Genomic DNA, 17,179 nt, shown 5'->3' with positions numbered 1-17,179 from the left:
ACATTATTTAGACATTTGACAAAACCAGAAAATGAATTATAGGTGAAAGTACATCAATTTAAATATCTTGAATTGACAACTGAACTATGATCACATAAGGGAACATTTTAGTTCTTAAGAATGACACTGAAGCAGTAAGGAATGAAGGACCATAATGTATGCAACCTCTCAAGTGGTTAAAAAATGTGTATGTGTTTAGGGAAAGGAAGAGAATTATAAGACAAATGTGACAAAATGTTGAAAATAATGAATCTAGGAAAGGTCATATGGGAATTCTTTGTACTGTCCTTATAACTTTTCTGAAAATTTGAAATTACTTCAAAATAAAAAAAATTTAAATTATTTTTTAAGATTACATATTAATATGTGAAAATTTTCACAATAAACAATTGAACAAAGCAAGCCTGACAAAATACAAAGTACAAGCCTGACAAAGTACAAGTGCTTTAAACAGTGACAAGAGGCTTGTACCAGAAAGTAGCTCCATATACTGCTTTCTTCATCAAAAAAAAGTCTTGCTATTAAAAAATAACTCAGCTATCCTAAACTCTGCTTAGTGACATTCTGGCACAACCTAGTAACAGTTAACGTACCAGCACTATACTTTGAGTAGCACTAGTCTAAATACCATCTATTTATAATCAGTCAATCAATAACTACTTTAAGAATTATACATACGCATTTGGAATAATATACACCAAGTTATAACCAGTTTATGCTGGGTAACACAACTGAAGGTAATTTTTACTCTCTTCTTGTATTTTCTTATTCTTATTCTTTCTTTCTTTCTTTTTTTTTTTTTTTTTGACAGTCTTGCTCTGTCACCCAGAATGGAATGCTGTGGCTCAATCAGACATATGCCACCATGCCTAGCTAATGTTTTATATTTTTAGTAGAGATGGGGTTTTGCCACATTGCCCAGGCTGGTCTCTAACTCCTGGGCTCAAGCAATCTGCCCAACTCAGCCTCCCCAGTGCGGGGGATTACAGATATGAGCCACTGCACCCGGCCTCTTCTTGTATTTTTTTAAGTTTCTGAAATTAACATGGATTACTTTTGTAATAACAAAAACAAAAGTAAACTTTCAAAAAATGTGTAGGTGAAAAAGAATTAACAAGCAATCAGATTTACTGGAATTTGCCTCCTATATTAAAACATGACATTTTGTCTTAATGTTTACATACTACCAACATTTTTCTAAAAGGCTTGTACTTACAGCTGATCTTGAAGCTCCACAATTATATATTCTAATTGTTCCTTCTCCAGTTTATGGGCCAGATCAGAATCTTCAATCCTTTGAAGTAGTATTTTATTCTGGGAGACAGATTCAGATAGTTGGTTCTCTCGAAGTCGTAAGAGTTCTTCAAGGTAACCCTGGAAATCCAGTATCATCAAGATATAGCAACTGCAAAATTCTAATACATATCCTGAAGATAAATGCTGAGTAGCTTAAATACTATTCCTATTTATATTGTAATGAAACAATTTCAAAGCATTACTGAAAAATTAGTAAAAAATTTATTTTAATTGAATATAAAAATTTAACATATATTCTCCATTATTTAAAACTCTTCTCTGAAGTTTGAGAAACTAATTTGATGCAAAACTTAGTTAAAACATTGTAATTCTAAGCTTCAAAACAACTGTATGACTCCTAGCTTCAAAATACTGACCTAAAAACAGAATAACCAATTAGAAAGTTGCCTCTTTGTGATTATTTTTCAAAAACACATAGACATTAACATTTTAGCATTAATATGTTAGTGAGAGGTAGTATAATGTTTTGGTTAGGCCTGCCGGCCTAGTGTCATATTCCAGTTTTACCACTTATCAGCTATGTGTCCTTGGGCAAGTTACTTAAGCTCTCTGTGCCACAGTTTCACCATCTAAAAAAGTACGACCCATCAGAGTACCCTAGTTGGTAGGATTAAATGAATCAATACAGGTAAATTGCTTGGAACAGTGTCTAGTACACTGCATGCTATGTATAATTACTAGCTATTATTATTGGTAAACACGTAATAGGATATAAGACTTTTTGGAATGATCTCTTAACCTTTTACTCTTCACTTTTTCTTTGTCCTTCTGCCCTGCTTTCTGGGAAACCTTATTGAATTTATCTTCCAACCCTTTGTACTAAATTTCTGAATTCAGGAAATCATATTTTTAATTTTCAAAAGCTCTTTCCTGTTTTCTGATTGTTCTCTTCCCATGGCATTCTATTCTTTTTAGTTGCAATGTACTTTGAAATTCCTCTAAGGATTTTTATTTAGAATCTTTTTAAAGTATTCTTCTATTACATGTTACCCTATTCATGTGTCATTAATAAACTTTCACTTATTTTAGATTTATGATACATGTTAAGAGTAGTTAATACTATTCTTCAAGAGCTTATTTTTCATATTTCTTCCTGATAATTCTCAAATGTTTTTCTATAATAAAATCTCAGAAGTTAAATTTTTATAAATGAATATTTCATATATATAGCTTAATATAAACAATATATATTCATAAACATTAGTAATTAAAGAATACTCACATATCCACAACCTAGATTAATCACCAATACTTTAAAAGCCAATATAATGCCTTCCTTGATTGTCTCCTCTGCAAAGGTAACAATATCCTAGATTTGTATTTATCATCTCTTTACTTTTCTTTCCAGTTTTACTATAAATATGTGTCATCTTAAACAATAAGTTGGTTAATTTTGCTTGGTTTTGTCAATATCCTTTTGAAAATGTTTTGTCTATACTGATGAGTCTAGCTATAGTTCATTTGCTCTAAAAACTGTATAGTATTCCATTGTATGAATATTGCAGTTTATTCACTCTTCTGTCACTGTTCTCTCAATGACCATTTGGATCACTTTAGGTTTTTCTTAATATAAACAATAATGCTGTGAACACACTGTTATGTCTCCTGGTACGCACATCCAAGGAGATATATCTAGGAGGAGAATTCCTAGGATATAGGCCGTGTATATCTTCACATTTACTAGATATTGCTATTGACATTGCCATTGTAGTAATCGTTCTTACTACTGGTTTTATACTAATCACATTCCCACTTGATACTATATTCACATGATCTTATGTTAGTATAAAAGTTATACTGGGATTCATTAAATTCATTGAAAACTATTCCTTCTTTTTCTATTCTCAGGAACAGTGCATATAAAATAGGGATCACTCATACAGTTGAGTGCCACTTAATGATGGGGATATGTTCTGAGAAATGTGTTGCTAGGCCATTTTGCCATTCTATGAACATTACAGAGTGTACTTACACCAACCCAGATGGTACAGTCTACTACACACCTAGGCTAGATGGTATAGCCTATTGTTCCTAGGCTACAAACCTGTACAGCATGTTACTATACTGAGTATTGTAGGCAACTGTAATACAATAGCAAGTATTTATATATCTAAACATAGAAAAGGGACAGTAAAAATATGGTATAAAAGATTTTTTTTTTAAAAAAAGGCACAACTATGTAGGCCATTACTGTAAAATGGAACTTGCAGGACTCGAAATTGCTCAAAGTGAGTCAGTGAGTGGGTAGTTAGTGAATGTAAAGGCCTACAACTACAGTACCCTACTGCAGACTTTATAAACACTGTACACCTAGCCTACACTAAATTTATTTTTGTTTTCTTTCTTCAGTAATAAAATTGAACTTAGTTTACTCTAACATTTTTACTTTACAGACTTTTAAAAATCTTTTTGACTCTTTTGTAATAACAGTTTAAAACATACATTGTACAGCTATACAACAATATTTTCTTTTTAACATCTTTATTCTATAAGCTTTTTTTCTATTTGCACATTTAAAAAATTTTTAACTTTTTAAACTTTTTCATTATAAATGAAGACACAAACACACACATTAACCTAGGCCTACACAGGGTCAGGATCATCAATATCACTGTCTTCCACTTCCACCTCTTGTCCGACTGGAAAGACTTCAGGAGCATTAATACATGGAGCTGTCATCTCCCATGATCACAATGCCTACTGCTGGACTACCTCCTAAAAGACCTGCCTGAAGCTGTTTTACACTTAATTTTTTTGTTTTTTAAGTAGAAGGAGTACACTAAAAAATAATGACTAAAAAGTATTGTATAGTAAATATGTAAACCAGTAACAGTATTTTATTATCAAGTATTATGTACTGTCCATAATTGTATATGCTAGATTTTAATGACTGGCAGGGAAATAGGTGTATTTACACCAGCATCACCACAAACACATGAGTAATGCATTGTGTTACAACATTACCATGGCTACATCACTAAGTGATAGGAATTTTTCATCTCCATTATAATCTTATGGGACCACCTCATATACATGACCCATTGTTGGCCAAAACATTATTATGTAGTGCATGACTGTATTTGGTAGACTCACCAAAACAATACATGATAGTTTTTTTTGGTGGGGGATTGGATAGATTTTAAACTACTTATTCAATTTGTTAAATGGCTATATATCTATCAGTTTTGATAAGTAGTATTTATAAAAATTCTTTGTTTTGCAAAGTATTATCATAAAATTATTTAAATTTTCTCTAATAATTATTGGGAGGGTTTCTCCCACATTTATGCTGTGCTGTCTATTCTTCCATTCTTAAGATTATCTGTGCCTTAATTAAAAAAAAATTATTCTAGCTAGAATGTCTATTTCATTAATTTTTGCAAATAATTATCTCTTGGTTTTGTTAATTATGTTTCTTTGTTTTTTACTTCATCAATATCTGTTATTTTATTACTCTCCTTCTTTTTGAACTGGTTTGGTTGCTCTTTGACTACTTCTTGGATACTTATCTCTGTAATTTTCATTGTTTCTTTTCTAAATATCTAAGTATTTCTACAAGTACTATACAAGTTGTGTGGCAACTTAACAACGGTTAGTATGCATTATTTTCATTCTCATTCATTTTAAAGTATTCTATTTCATCAATTTTTTGACCTATAATTTAGACAATTTTTTCTTTAATTTCATGGGTCACATGTGGGTGGTGCTAAACTTTTTGTATTGATATCTAACTTTACTGCACTATTCACATGACCTTATATTAATATAAAAGTTATACTAAAATGATAATATTGTATCATTTCTTTGGTATTTGTGGACATTTGTTTTGTGACTTAGTGTGCTCCATAAAAAATTGGCTGGGTGCAGTGGCTCATGCCTGTAATACCAGCACTTTGGGAGGCCGAGGTGGGCAGATCACTTGAGGTCAGGAGTTAGAGACCAGCCTAGCTAATGTCATGAAACCCCGTCTCTACTAAAAATACAAAAATTAACCAGGCATGGTGTCACATGCCTGTAGTCCCAGGTACTTGGAAGGCTGAGGCAGGAGAATCACTTGAACCCAGGAGGTAGAGGTTTCAGTGAGCCAAGATTGCACCACTGCACTCCAGCCTGGGTGACAAAGCGTGACTCCATCTCAAAAACAAAAACAAAAAACAAAACAAAACAAAAAAAAACCACTATAGCTGTTCCATATATGCTTGAAAAGGTTACATATTCTAATTATTAACATTTAATGTATTTTAGATCAGGTTTATTAATTGTGTTACTGAAGTTCACTACATCCGTTCAATCTATAAATTACTCTGAAAGACATTAAAATTTCTTATTATAATTATGGAATTACCAATTTATTCTTGACATTTAATTAATTTTTGCTTTATATTTTCACAGATATATTGTTAAATATATGTAAGTTCAGCACTGATATATGTTCTTGGTGAATGCTAAAGTAAGCATTATTAAGACTAAAGAAAGACACTGCCTTTTAAAAAAATGTTTCCACCTTAATGTCTACATTTAATGATATTGACATAGAATTCTTTTAGTATCTGTCTAGTATATTTATTCCCCTAGTTTCAACTTTTTATGTCATTATATGTTATGTGTCTCTCTTATCAATAGCATAGAGCTAAATTTTATAATTATTTTTCAACAAATCTAAGAGTTTATCTTAACTGGCAAGTTTCTGCCATTTACTTTTATGGTGGTGTTGACTCTTCTGGTTATATGTAATTTGCATTTTTTGTTCTCTTTTCACTATCCTTATTTTTTCTAATGTGTTCCCTTCTATTATACTGATCAGTCTTTCCTTATTTCTTTTCTTTCCCTCTACTAGTTTGAAAATTAAACATTCTACTTCTAGTCTCTTAATTGCAACTTCTAAATGTTAATTTTGGAAACAGGCACACACATTTAAAAATGTCTCTAACTTCCTTCACTATATTACAAAGACCTCGAAAGACTAGCTCAAAAGACTACTCAAAATTCATCACTTTCTAATTATTTCACCATAGTTTAATTATTATCTATGTTCTTATGGTCATTTACAAATCTATTTCACCTATCTTAGTAGAAATACTATGTAATGGTGTTCTACTGTGCATCTCTCACTCTTTCTGATGTTTTTCAGTCAGTGTTTTAGTTCTGCTCTGCATTCATACTCCCAGTGGTGGTCTGTAGCTGGCTTGTATAGGCTCTCAAGAACTGACTGTTAAATTTCAGAAATTTAACTCAGTTGTAAAACATTGCTGTTATTAAAAATTAAATTATATAAATTTACAACTCAGTAAATTATATTAAACACAAAGGCAATAACTAATCAAAATTCATCACTTTCTAATTATTTCACCATATTTTAACTATTATATCTATGTTCTTACAGTCATTTACATCTATTTCATCTATCTTAGTAGAAATACTATGGAATGGTGTTCTACTGTGCATCTCTTCCCAATTTTGCATTCAGTGATGTCATATTGGTAGCTTTAAATTGGCCATGATGGGAGTATTTATCCCAGAAAAACTGGCAAACACTACAATTGAGGGCTTCTGTTTCCATCTCCTCTAAAAGAGCCAGTTAAACATATTTCAGTATACCAATGTCACCCCATATTGGTCATTATTTTTGCTATTTCATGTAACCAAGGTTTCTTTACAAATTTATTTGTTTACTCTGTCATTTTGCATCTCACTCCTGCATTCTAGGTTCAATTTCCACCTGAATGACAGGGTCCTATGCCTGCTGTTTCCCTGTTGGTGTTAAAATGCAAGTTTCTAGGTTAAGGAATTATGCCTTCACCCCCATCCCTGGGGCCTACAGTTCTCTCAATATATGCACATATTCTTATTGTGTTTAGGTCTATGTTTCTGATCCCTAGTGAGTTCCTTTTCTTGAGGGAGTAGCTCTGAATAAATCTTTTAAAAAATTGTATTCTACTCAGCATTTTCAGATTTTTGCAATGAAAATACTTTCAGATTATCTTAGTCTGAATTCTTGCTGGTACCACAAGTCTCCTTTAATAGCGCATGAAAAGTTTTCTTCATATGCATTATGCAAATGTTTATAGCTATATAATTTGGATTTAAAAAGTATTTTCTAAGCAACAGCTATCTGTATAGATAAAATTATTTATATTTGTAAAATGATAACAATTTCCCCACTGCATTTTTAATTTTTTGAATATTTCTATCACTAATTCCATTGGGCTTTCCTTATTTATATCATCTATGAATGATGATATTAAAGAAGGAGAAAAGGGAAAAATAGAAAATACAATAAAAAAGTAATGGTTAAAAACTCCTTAATAGAGTTTGTTTTCTTTCTGTTATATACTCCACTTTGCCTACTACAGTGCTTAACACACAAGAGCTGCTAAAATATCTAATTTTTAGAAAAACAAATGTACGTGCTTAGGCAATCACTGCATTTTCACAAACCAATAATCTTTTATAAAATTAATGATAGAAATTAAAATCTCAAATATATAAATTAAACTGCTTATTAAAATAATGGCTTGCTTTTATGTTAAAACATAAAACTGGAAAAAGTTCAACAAACAAAAGCATCTTCTATGACTGCCTGATTTTTCATTAAAAGGAGGACAATTCAAAAACAGAAGAGAAGCAGCAATGGATAAATAATTTTATTCAGTTAAAAATATTTCGGCAGTCACAGTTCAAAGGCAATAACAAGAATAAAATTAAGTGTGTTTTGATAATTTTAAAATACCTTCTGTTCCAGGGTAAGCTGATACTTTTGTTTAACTCTCTTACACTTGTTGAACCAACTGTTCTCATCCATGAGGAAAGGAGGTCCGACATTCTCTGGAGTACTGCTTTCACTACCACTGCTTCCCAAAGTCCTTAGCTCCTCCTCATCACTGCTGATACTATCAGAACTGGGAATATCAAAATTTTTTAAAAAGTTAAAAATATGTTCCAACTTGATTCTTAAACACTTTTATATTTGCAAGCTACAGTGAACAAATTTGAAAATATTCAGTACTAAATACAGAATTACAATGATATTATAAAGATTTTAGCTTCCTGAAAAAAAAAAAAAAGGCAAGTTAGCATAGGCTGCTGAATCCCTCTTGGAAACCAACCCTAGAGATACTACAGAAGTTCAAGTGAGGTTTATGTTAGGCAGGAATCTAGACCCAACATAGCGGTATCACCCGGCATGGCAAGCCGTTAGGACTTCCCGCCCTTCACTTCCTGCTAAGACTTTCAGCGCACGAAAAAAGCCCGCACCTGCTTAAAAATCCCTGCTCTGTGCAAGCTCCTGGACACGTCATTCCTCAGAAATTGAAACCTAACTCAGGAAAACCGAAACCTACAAATCCCACCTACCTCGCCCTATAAAAGGCCCCCGATACCCGCCCCGAGCACGACTTCCTCGGCCCTCCTCCTAGAAGACCAGTGAATCTCGCCGGCGAGCCCAATGAAGGCTACCTCTGTTCTGATTTGCCTCGTGTCTTCTTGCTCGGCTCCCCATTACATTACATTGGTGCCAAAAACTGGGAGGAGACCCCTCCCCAGACCCCTGCCGGTTCGGGCAGGCTCTCCTCTCCGAGCCAGGAGCCCTTTCGCCAAATCCGAGACTCAATTCGATCACTGCTGGGTAAGTTTTCTCCCGTACTGCAGGCTCCGGGAGTCCCTGCCCGAAAATGCGGCCACATCAGGGCCTCCCCCGTCCGTCACTTGTGACCTCGGCACCAGGGACTAGGAGACGTCCAACCTCTCCGGAAGCCGCCACACCCCGCACTCTGCGTGGCAGTGGGAGGATGCTCCGTTGCCTCCGGACTGCCCGCCTCAGGATCATGGGGGCTGCCCAGTCCAAACCAGACCCAAAATGCCCTCTGGGGTGCCTCTTGGCTAATTTCCAGGCTTTAGGTCTCAGCCAAGACCTAAAACGAAAGCAGCTTATTTTCTTCTGCACAGTGGCATGGCCGCAGTATAAATTAGATAATCAGTCTCAGTGGCCTGCAGAACGCACTCTAGACTTTAATATCCTCACAGATCTGACCAAGTTTTGCAAGAGGCTAGGCAAATGGTCCGAGGCACCCTACGTTCAGGCCTTTTAGGACTTGCGTTCCCACCCAGACCAGACCTCTGTGCCCGATGTTTGTTGGCCCAGGTCTTGCTCGTGAAATCTACTCCCTCAAGCAAGAAGGACGACTCCTCCTCTTTCTCTGAGCCCCTGATACTCTTTCCCTGACCCCCCTTCAGTCCCCGGCTCAACCTCCCCCTTACTCTGACCCGTCGTCATCTCCGTCCTCGTTGGTGCCACCCCTTCTGTCCACTCCTCCTGTGTCCCCACCAAACCTGACGGATCCTGTCTCTCCTAACTCCTCCTCCTCCTCCTCCTCCTCGCCTGTCTCAGCCCATACCCGGTCCAAGACCGACCTCCTGTGCCCCTTGCAGGAAGTGGCAGGCGCCGAAGGAGTGGTCGGGGTCCATGTGCCGTTTTGCTGGCAGACCTAAGATTGAAGAGCGTGTAGGCTCTTTCTTGGCTAACCCCACTCTGTATATCAGAGTTCAGCTACCTATGCCAGGCGTATGACCTCACCTGGCATCATCTCCATGTCGTTATGACCTCAACCCTGTCCCCTGAGGAACGGGAGGTATCCTAGCAGCAGCCAGGCAGCATGTTGACCAGGTTCATTTAACTGACCCCCCCATGCCAGTAGGCACCGAGGTGGTGCCCTTGGCCAAGGCCAGCTAGGACCACCAGGTTGGGCAGGCAGGCCGCCACTGCCGAGACATGATGGTCCAGTGCCTTCTTGCCGGCATGCAGGCAGCCTCCAATAAGTCGGTCAACTTTAATAAATTAAAGGAGGTAGTCCAAGACTCAGATGAAAATCTGGCCATTTTTCTTAACTGACTGACTGAGGCACTCATTCAGTACACCCGCCTTGACCCTGCCTCCCCCGCAGGAGGAACCATCTTGGCTATGTACTTTATTTCTCAGTCAGTTCCGGATATCTGGAAAAAATTTGAAAAGGTGGAGGACGGCCCTCAAACTACCATCTAGGATTTAGTCAAACTGGCCTTCAAGGTCTACAACTCCAGGGAGGAAGCAGCTGAGGCCCAGCGACAGGCCAGGCTAAAACAGAAGGTACAACTCCAAACCCAGGCCTTGGTAGCAGCCCTGAGGCCGGCTGGCTCCAGGAGCTCTCAGAGAGGAGGTACTCCCCAAGCGCCACCTGGTGCCGGTTTCAAATGTGGCAACAAAGGCCACTGGGCCAAGCAGTGCCCCAACCCTCAGGAGCCAACTTGCCCCTGTCCGGGCTGTCGGCAGATAGGCCATTGGAAGTCAGACTGCCCCAACCTGAAGACGGTTGCTACGCCTCTACGTGACAACCCTCCTCCAGGTACTAGAGGCATCTTCCAGCTCCTCAACACTGGCGAAGATTGAAGAGGCTCAGACTCGGGAACACCTCTTACTCTCGCCGAGCCCAGGGTTATGCTCCAGGTAGCGGATAAGTCCATATCCTTCCTTATGGATACGAGGGCTACCTACTCTGTTTTGCCTTCCTTCAGTAGCCCCAGCCATCCCTCCGCTGTCATGGTCATGGGAATTGATGGCACTCCCTCCACCTACCGCCAGACTCCTCCTCTGTCTTGCCGCCTGGATGGCTCCCTCTTCTCGCACTCACTTCTTATTCCTTTGTGCCCAGTCTCCTTGTTAGGACGAGACCTCCTCTCCAAGCTAGGGGGCCTCAGTTCACTTCCGGCCCAACCCCTCCCTGCACCTCGCGTTCTTCTTTCCCCTCCTCTCGCCTGATTAAACCCCGCCAGGCTGACCCCTGACTCCAGTTTCTAGTCCCCATTAATGCTAAGGTGTGGGACACCTCTACCCCGATCATTGCCCAGCACCATACTCCAGTCTGCATCTGGCTGAAGGATCCCTCCAAGTTTCCCTCTAGACCCCAGTTCCCTATCTCCCTTGAACACCGACAGGGACTAAAACCCATCATCATGCGCCTGCTCCAGCAGCAAATTCTAGTCCCTGCCAACTCACCATGCAATACTCCTATCCTGCCTGTACGGAAAAGCTCTGGGGCCTACCGCCTTGTGCAGGATCTATGCCTCATCAATGAGGCAGTAGTCTCCATCTTTCCAGTTGTTCCTAACCCATATACACTTCTCTCGCGCATTCCCTGATACCACTCATTTTACTTTCTTTGACCTAAAGGATGCCTTCTTCACCATTCCCCTACACCCCGACTGTCACTTTCTGTTTGCCTTTACATGGGAAGATCCAGACACTCATATTTCTTCCCAGCTGACTTGGACTGTTGTCTCAAGGGTTCCGAGATAGCCCCCATTTTTTCAACAGGCACTGGCACAGGATGTTAGCCTCTGTCCCCTTACCCACAGCACACTATTGCAATATGTAGATGACTTATTACTATGTAGTCCCTCCTGGGAGAGCTCCCTTGCGGCTACTGCTACACTTTAAAATTTTCTTGGCGACCGGGGTTATCGGGTTACCCCAGCCAAGGCTCAGCTTTGCACCCCTTCTGTCACCTACCTAGGCATATTCCTCACACCCACTACAAAAAGCCTCATGGTGGATAGAATAAGCCTCATCGAAACTCTCCAGCCTGCTCAGGATACGGAAGAGGTCTTGTCCTTCCTAGGACTGGTAGGGTATTTCAGGCACTGGATTCCCAACTTCGGGGTCCTAGCCAAGCCCCTCTACCAGGCTGCCAAGGAAGCACCCACCGGACCGCTGTCTGACCCCTCATTAGTTGCCAACTCTTTCAAGAAGCTTCAGGACTGTCTCCTTTCTGCCCCTGCTCTCTCTCTCCCCAACCCCCTTCGGTCTTTTCACCTATTCACCGAGGAGTGTCAAAAGGTAGCTACTGGCCTCCTAGCCCAGCCGGTTGGATCCACATACCAGGCTGTGGCCTATCTCTCCAAGCAGTCAGACCCCATGGTCCAGGGCTGGCAACCTTGTCTGCGAGCCCTGGCGGCTGACACAGAACTTACCAAGGAGGCCCTCAAGCTCACCCTAGGACATTTTCTTACTGTCTAGTCTTCTCACCAACTGTCAGATCTCATCACACAGAAGTGTCTTAGCCACCTCACCCTGTCCCAGCTTCAACAGTTCCACCCCCAATGCTTCCTGGTGCAACCGGACAGGATCTGCACCCCACAGCTCCCTGTGTCCTCCACTTCATCCAGGACCACATGAAAGGAGTCTCCCGGGTCACTTTCAATCAGATGCTACTCCACCCCTATACCCGAGTTCCGACCTCCAAAGAACCCCACAACGGCCTATATCAGCAGGAAGCAGCCACATGAATACGTTGCCCCTTTTTCTTATTAGAAAGAGGTCGGAATGTTAGGCAGGCATCTAGACCCAACATGGCGGTATCACCTGGCATGGCAGGACCTTTGTTAGGACTTCCCACCCTTCACTTCCTGCTAAGACTCTCAGTGCACAAAAAAAGCCCATGCCCGCCAAAAAACCCCCACTCTGTGCAAGCTCCTGGACACGTCATTCCTCAGAAATCGAAACCTAACTCAGGAAAACCGAAACCTACAAACCCCACCTACCTCGCCCTATAAAACGCCCCGATACCCGCCCTGAGTGTGACTTCCTCGGCCCTCCTCCTAGAGGACCAGTAAACCTCGCCTGCGAGCCCAGTAAAGGCTACTCTGTTCTCATCTGCCTCGTGTCTTCTTGCTCGGCTCCCCATTACATTACAGTTTACAGATATAAGGAATTAACATATAAACCAAGAATGCCCAAAGGAGAGACAAAAGATTTCCAGAGAAGAGAAACAGACACTCTAGATGTGCCAGAAACAGTCTTCTATCTGAGTTCTTTTGTGCTTGACATCTTTTACCTATAATGTTTTCAAGGTTTATCCATGTTGTAGTAGGTATTAATGCTTCACCCCATTTTAAGGCTGAGTAATACTCCATTGTATGGATACACTACATTTTTAATTTATTCACCAACTGATGAACACTTGCGTTGTGTCCACTTTTGGCTATTAAGAATAATGAACGTTCATGTACAAGTTTTTGTCTGACCATATGTTTTCAGTTCTCTTGGGTGGAAAGAGAATTGATATCTAGGAGTAGAATTTCAGAATCACACGGTAATTCTGTATTTAACTTTTGAGAAATTATCTAACTTATTTCCACAGCAACTGCATCATTTTATATTTCCCCATCAGAAATGCAACTTCTCCACATCCTTACCAATACTTATATTTTGTTGATTTTGGATATAGCTATCCCTGTGGCTATAAAGTGGTGTCTTACTGTGGTTTGACTTTGCATTTCCCTAATGACTAATGATGTTGAGTATCATTTCATGTGCTTCTTGACCACTGTACATCTTCTTTGGAGAAATAGTTATTCAAGTTCTTTGCCCATTTTAAAATTGGGTTATTTATATTTGTGTTGCTAAGTTGTAGCAGTTCTTTATATATTCTAAATACTAGACCCTGATTTTGTATATGACTTGCAAAAATTTTCTCCCAGTCCCTGGGTCCACTCTTTCATTTTTTGATGGTATCCTTTGATAATGCAAGATTTTAATTTTGATGAAGTCCAATTCATCTATTTTTTCTTCTGTTATTTATATTTTTGGTGTCGTATTAAAAAAACAATTGCCTAACTCAGGGTTATGAAAAATTTACATCTATGTTTCCTTTATAAGATTTTATAGTGTTAGCTCTTACATTTGGGTTTTGGATTCATTTTTGAATTAATTTTTGCATTTCATATGAGTTTAAGGTCAAAATTCATTCATTTGCATGTAAATATTCAGTTGTCCCAGCATCATTTGGTGAAAACACTATTCTTTCTCCATTGAATGGTTTTGGTACCCTTTTCAAAACTCCACTGACCATAAATGTATGGGTTTATTTACAGAATTTTAATTTAATTCTGTTGATTTGCATGTCTATCCTTGTGCTAGAGGCATATTTTTCTGATTACTGGAGCTTTGTAGCAAATTCTGAAATTAGGATGTATGAGTCCTCTGATTTTGTATTTCCTTTTCAAGATTGTTTTGGCTATTTAGGATCCCTTGCGATTCAATACAAATTTTGGGATTAGCTTGTCCATTTCTACAAACAAAAAAGGATGCTGGAATACTGATAGCAACTGAATTGAATCTGCAGATCAATTCAGAAGTATTGCCATCTTAAGAATATGAAGTGTTTCAATTAATTAACAAGGATATCTTTTTATTTACTTACATCTTCTTCAATTTCCCTCAATGTAGCACCAATTTTTAAATTTAAATTAATCAAAATTAAATTTAAATGAAAATTCAGTTCCTCAGTCACACTACTTACATCTGAAGTAGTGAATGCCACATGTGGCTAACGGCTACTGTATTGGCTAACACCAACTAAAGAAATAGGTATGTGTGGGCATTATATAGTTATGGTAATTGATGTTGCAAATCAATAAGTGTGAATAGGCTAAAATCACTCATTAAGGAAAAAAAAAACCTGTATCACAGAACAAAACCCAACTGTAAACTGCACAAATGAAATACATCTAAAACTAAATTATTTATTTATAGTTTATTTCAGAGCTTTGATGTAAAAAATTCAGGAGGGCGGAGCAAGATGGCCGAATAGGAACAGCTCCAGTCTCCAACTCCCAGCGCGAGCGACACAGAAGACCCGTGATTTCTGCGTTTTCAACTGAGGTACTGGGGTCATCTCTCTAGGGAGTGCCGGACAATCGGTGCTGGTCAGCTGCTGCAGCCTGACCAGTGTGAGCTGAAGCAGGGCGAGGCATCGCCTCACCTGGAAGCGCAAGGGGGAAGGGAATCCCTTTTCCTAGCCAGGGGAACTGAGACACACAACACCTGGAAAATCGGGTAACTCCCACCCCAATACTGCGCTTTAAGGAAACAGGCACACCAGGAGAATATATCCCACACCTGGCCGGGAGGGTCCCACGCCCACGGAGCCTCCCTCACTGCTAACACAGCCGTCTGCGGCGATCTATCCGCAAGGCAGCAGCGAGGCTGGGGGAGGGGCGCCCGCCATTGCTGAGGCTTAAGTAGGTAAACAAAGCCTCTGGGAAGCTCGAACTGGGTGGAGCTCACAGCAGCTCAAGGAAGCCTGCCTGTCTCTGTAGACTCTACCTCTGCGGACTGCGCACAGCTGCAGTCCAACAGGGGAAAGAGCGGGGGCCGGTGCAGACGCGAACGACTCTGTCTGACAGCTTTGGGGAGAGCCGTGGATCTCCTAACGCGGAGGTTGAGATCTGAGAACGGACAGACTGCCTGCTCAGGTGGGTCCCTAACACCTGAGTAGCCTAGCTGGGAGTCATCCCCCACTAGGGGCAGTCTGACACCCCACACCTCACAGGGTGGAGTCACCCCTGAGAGGAAACTTCCAAAGAAAGAATCAGACAGGTACACTCACTGTTCAGCAATATTCTATCTTCGGCAACCTCTGCTGCTGATACCCAAGCAAACAGGGTCTGGAGTGGACCTCAAGCAATCTCCAACAGACCAATAGACAGTCCTTCTGACTGTCAGATGGAAAACTATCAAACAGGAAGGACACCTATACCAAAACCCCATCAGTACGTCAGCATCATCAAAGACCAGAGACAGATAAAACCACAAAGATGGGGAAGAAGCAGGGCAGAAAAGCTGGAAATTCAAAAAATAAGAGTGCATCTCCCCCTGCAAAGGAGCGCAGCCCATCGCCAGCAACGGATCAAAGCTGGTCGGAGAATGACTTTGACGAGATGAGAGAAGAAGGCTTCAGTCCATCAAACCTCTCAGACCTAAAGGAGGAATTACGTACCCAGCGCAAAGAAACTAAAAATCTTGAAAAAAAAGTGGAAGAATTGACAGCTAGACTAATTAATGCAGAGAAGATCATAAACGAAATGACAGAGATGAAAACCATGACACGAGAAATACGTGACAAATGCACAAGCTTCGACTCGATCAACTGGAAGAAAGAGTATCAGCGATTGAGGATCAAATGAATGAAATGAAGCGAGAAGAGAAACCAAAAGAAAAAAGAAGAAAAAGAAATGAACAAAGCCTGCAAGAAGTATGGGATTATGTAAAAAGACCAAATCTACGTCTGATTGGGGTGCCTGAAAGTGAGGGGGAAAATGGAACCAAGTTGGAAAACACTCTTCAGGATATCATCCAGGAGAACTTCCCCAACCTAGTAGGGCAGGCCAACATTCAAATTCAGGAAATACAGAGAACGCCACAAAGATATTCCTCCAGAAGAGCAACTCCAAGACACATAATTGCCAGATTCACCAAAGTTGAAATGAAGGAAAAAATCTTAAGGGCAGCCAGAGAGAAAGGTCGGGTTACCCACAAAGGGAAGCCCATCAGAATAACAGCAGATCTCTCGGCAGAAACTCTACAAGCCAGAAGAGAGTGGGGGCCAATATTCAACGTTCTTAAAGAAAAGAATTTTAAACCCAGAATTTCATATCCAGCCAAACTAAGCTTCATCAGTGAAGGAGAAATAAAATCCTTTACAGATAAGCAAATGCTTAGAGATTTTGTCACCACCAGGCCTGCCTTACAAGAGACCTGAAGGAAGCCCTAAACATGGAAAGGACAACTGGTACCAGCCATTGCAAAAACATGCCAAAATGTAAAGACCATCGAGGCTAGGAAGAAACTGCATCAACTAACGAGCAAAATAACCAGTTAATATCATAATGACAGGATCAAGTTCACACATAACAATATTAACCTTAAATGTAAATGGACTAAATGCTCCAATTAAAAGACACAGACTGGCAAATTGGATCAAGAGTCAAGACCCATCAGTCTGCTGTATTCAGGAGACCCATCTCACATGCAGAGACATACATAGGCTCA

The 17,179-nt window shown here is 39.8% G+C and overlaps 1 protein-coding gene across 4 annotated transcripts in view; it reads right to left on the bottom strand.

Annotated features, from left to right (window-relative positions):
• RUNDC3B (RUN domain containing 3B) overlaps positions 1-17,179 on the bottom strand; it is a 205,555-nt gene that overhangs the window by 61,225 nt on the left and 127,151 nt on the right. For all 4 annotated transcript variants that reach the window (XM_033193874.1, XM_033193877.1, XM_033193876.1 and 1 more), the window contains 2 exons: positions 8,048-8,216; positions 1,217-1,374 (listed from right to left, as the gene is read on the bottom strand). In XM_033193874.1, the coding sequence (XP_033049765.1) occupies positions 1,217-1,374; positions 8,048-8,216 (327 nt within the window). The remainder of the gene's footprint in view (positions 1-1,216; positions 1,375-8,047; positions 8,217-17,179) is intronic.

This window comes from Trachypithecus francoisi, unplaced genomic scaffold, assembly GCF_009764315.1.
Source record: "Trachypithecus francoisi isolate TF-2019V2 unplaced genomic scaffold, Tfra_2.0 Lachesis_group4, whole genome shotgun sequence".
Taxonomy (NCBI): domain Eukaryota; kingdom Metazoa; phylum Chordata; class Mammalia; order Primates; family Cercopithecidae; genus Trachypithecus; species Trachypithecus francoisi.
Note: the sequence above shows the minus strand (reverse complement) of the source record. Positions and strands in the feature narration are given on the sequence as shown.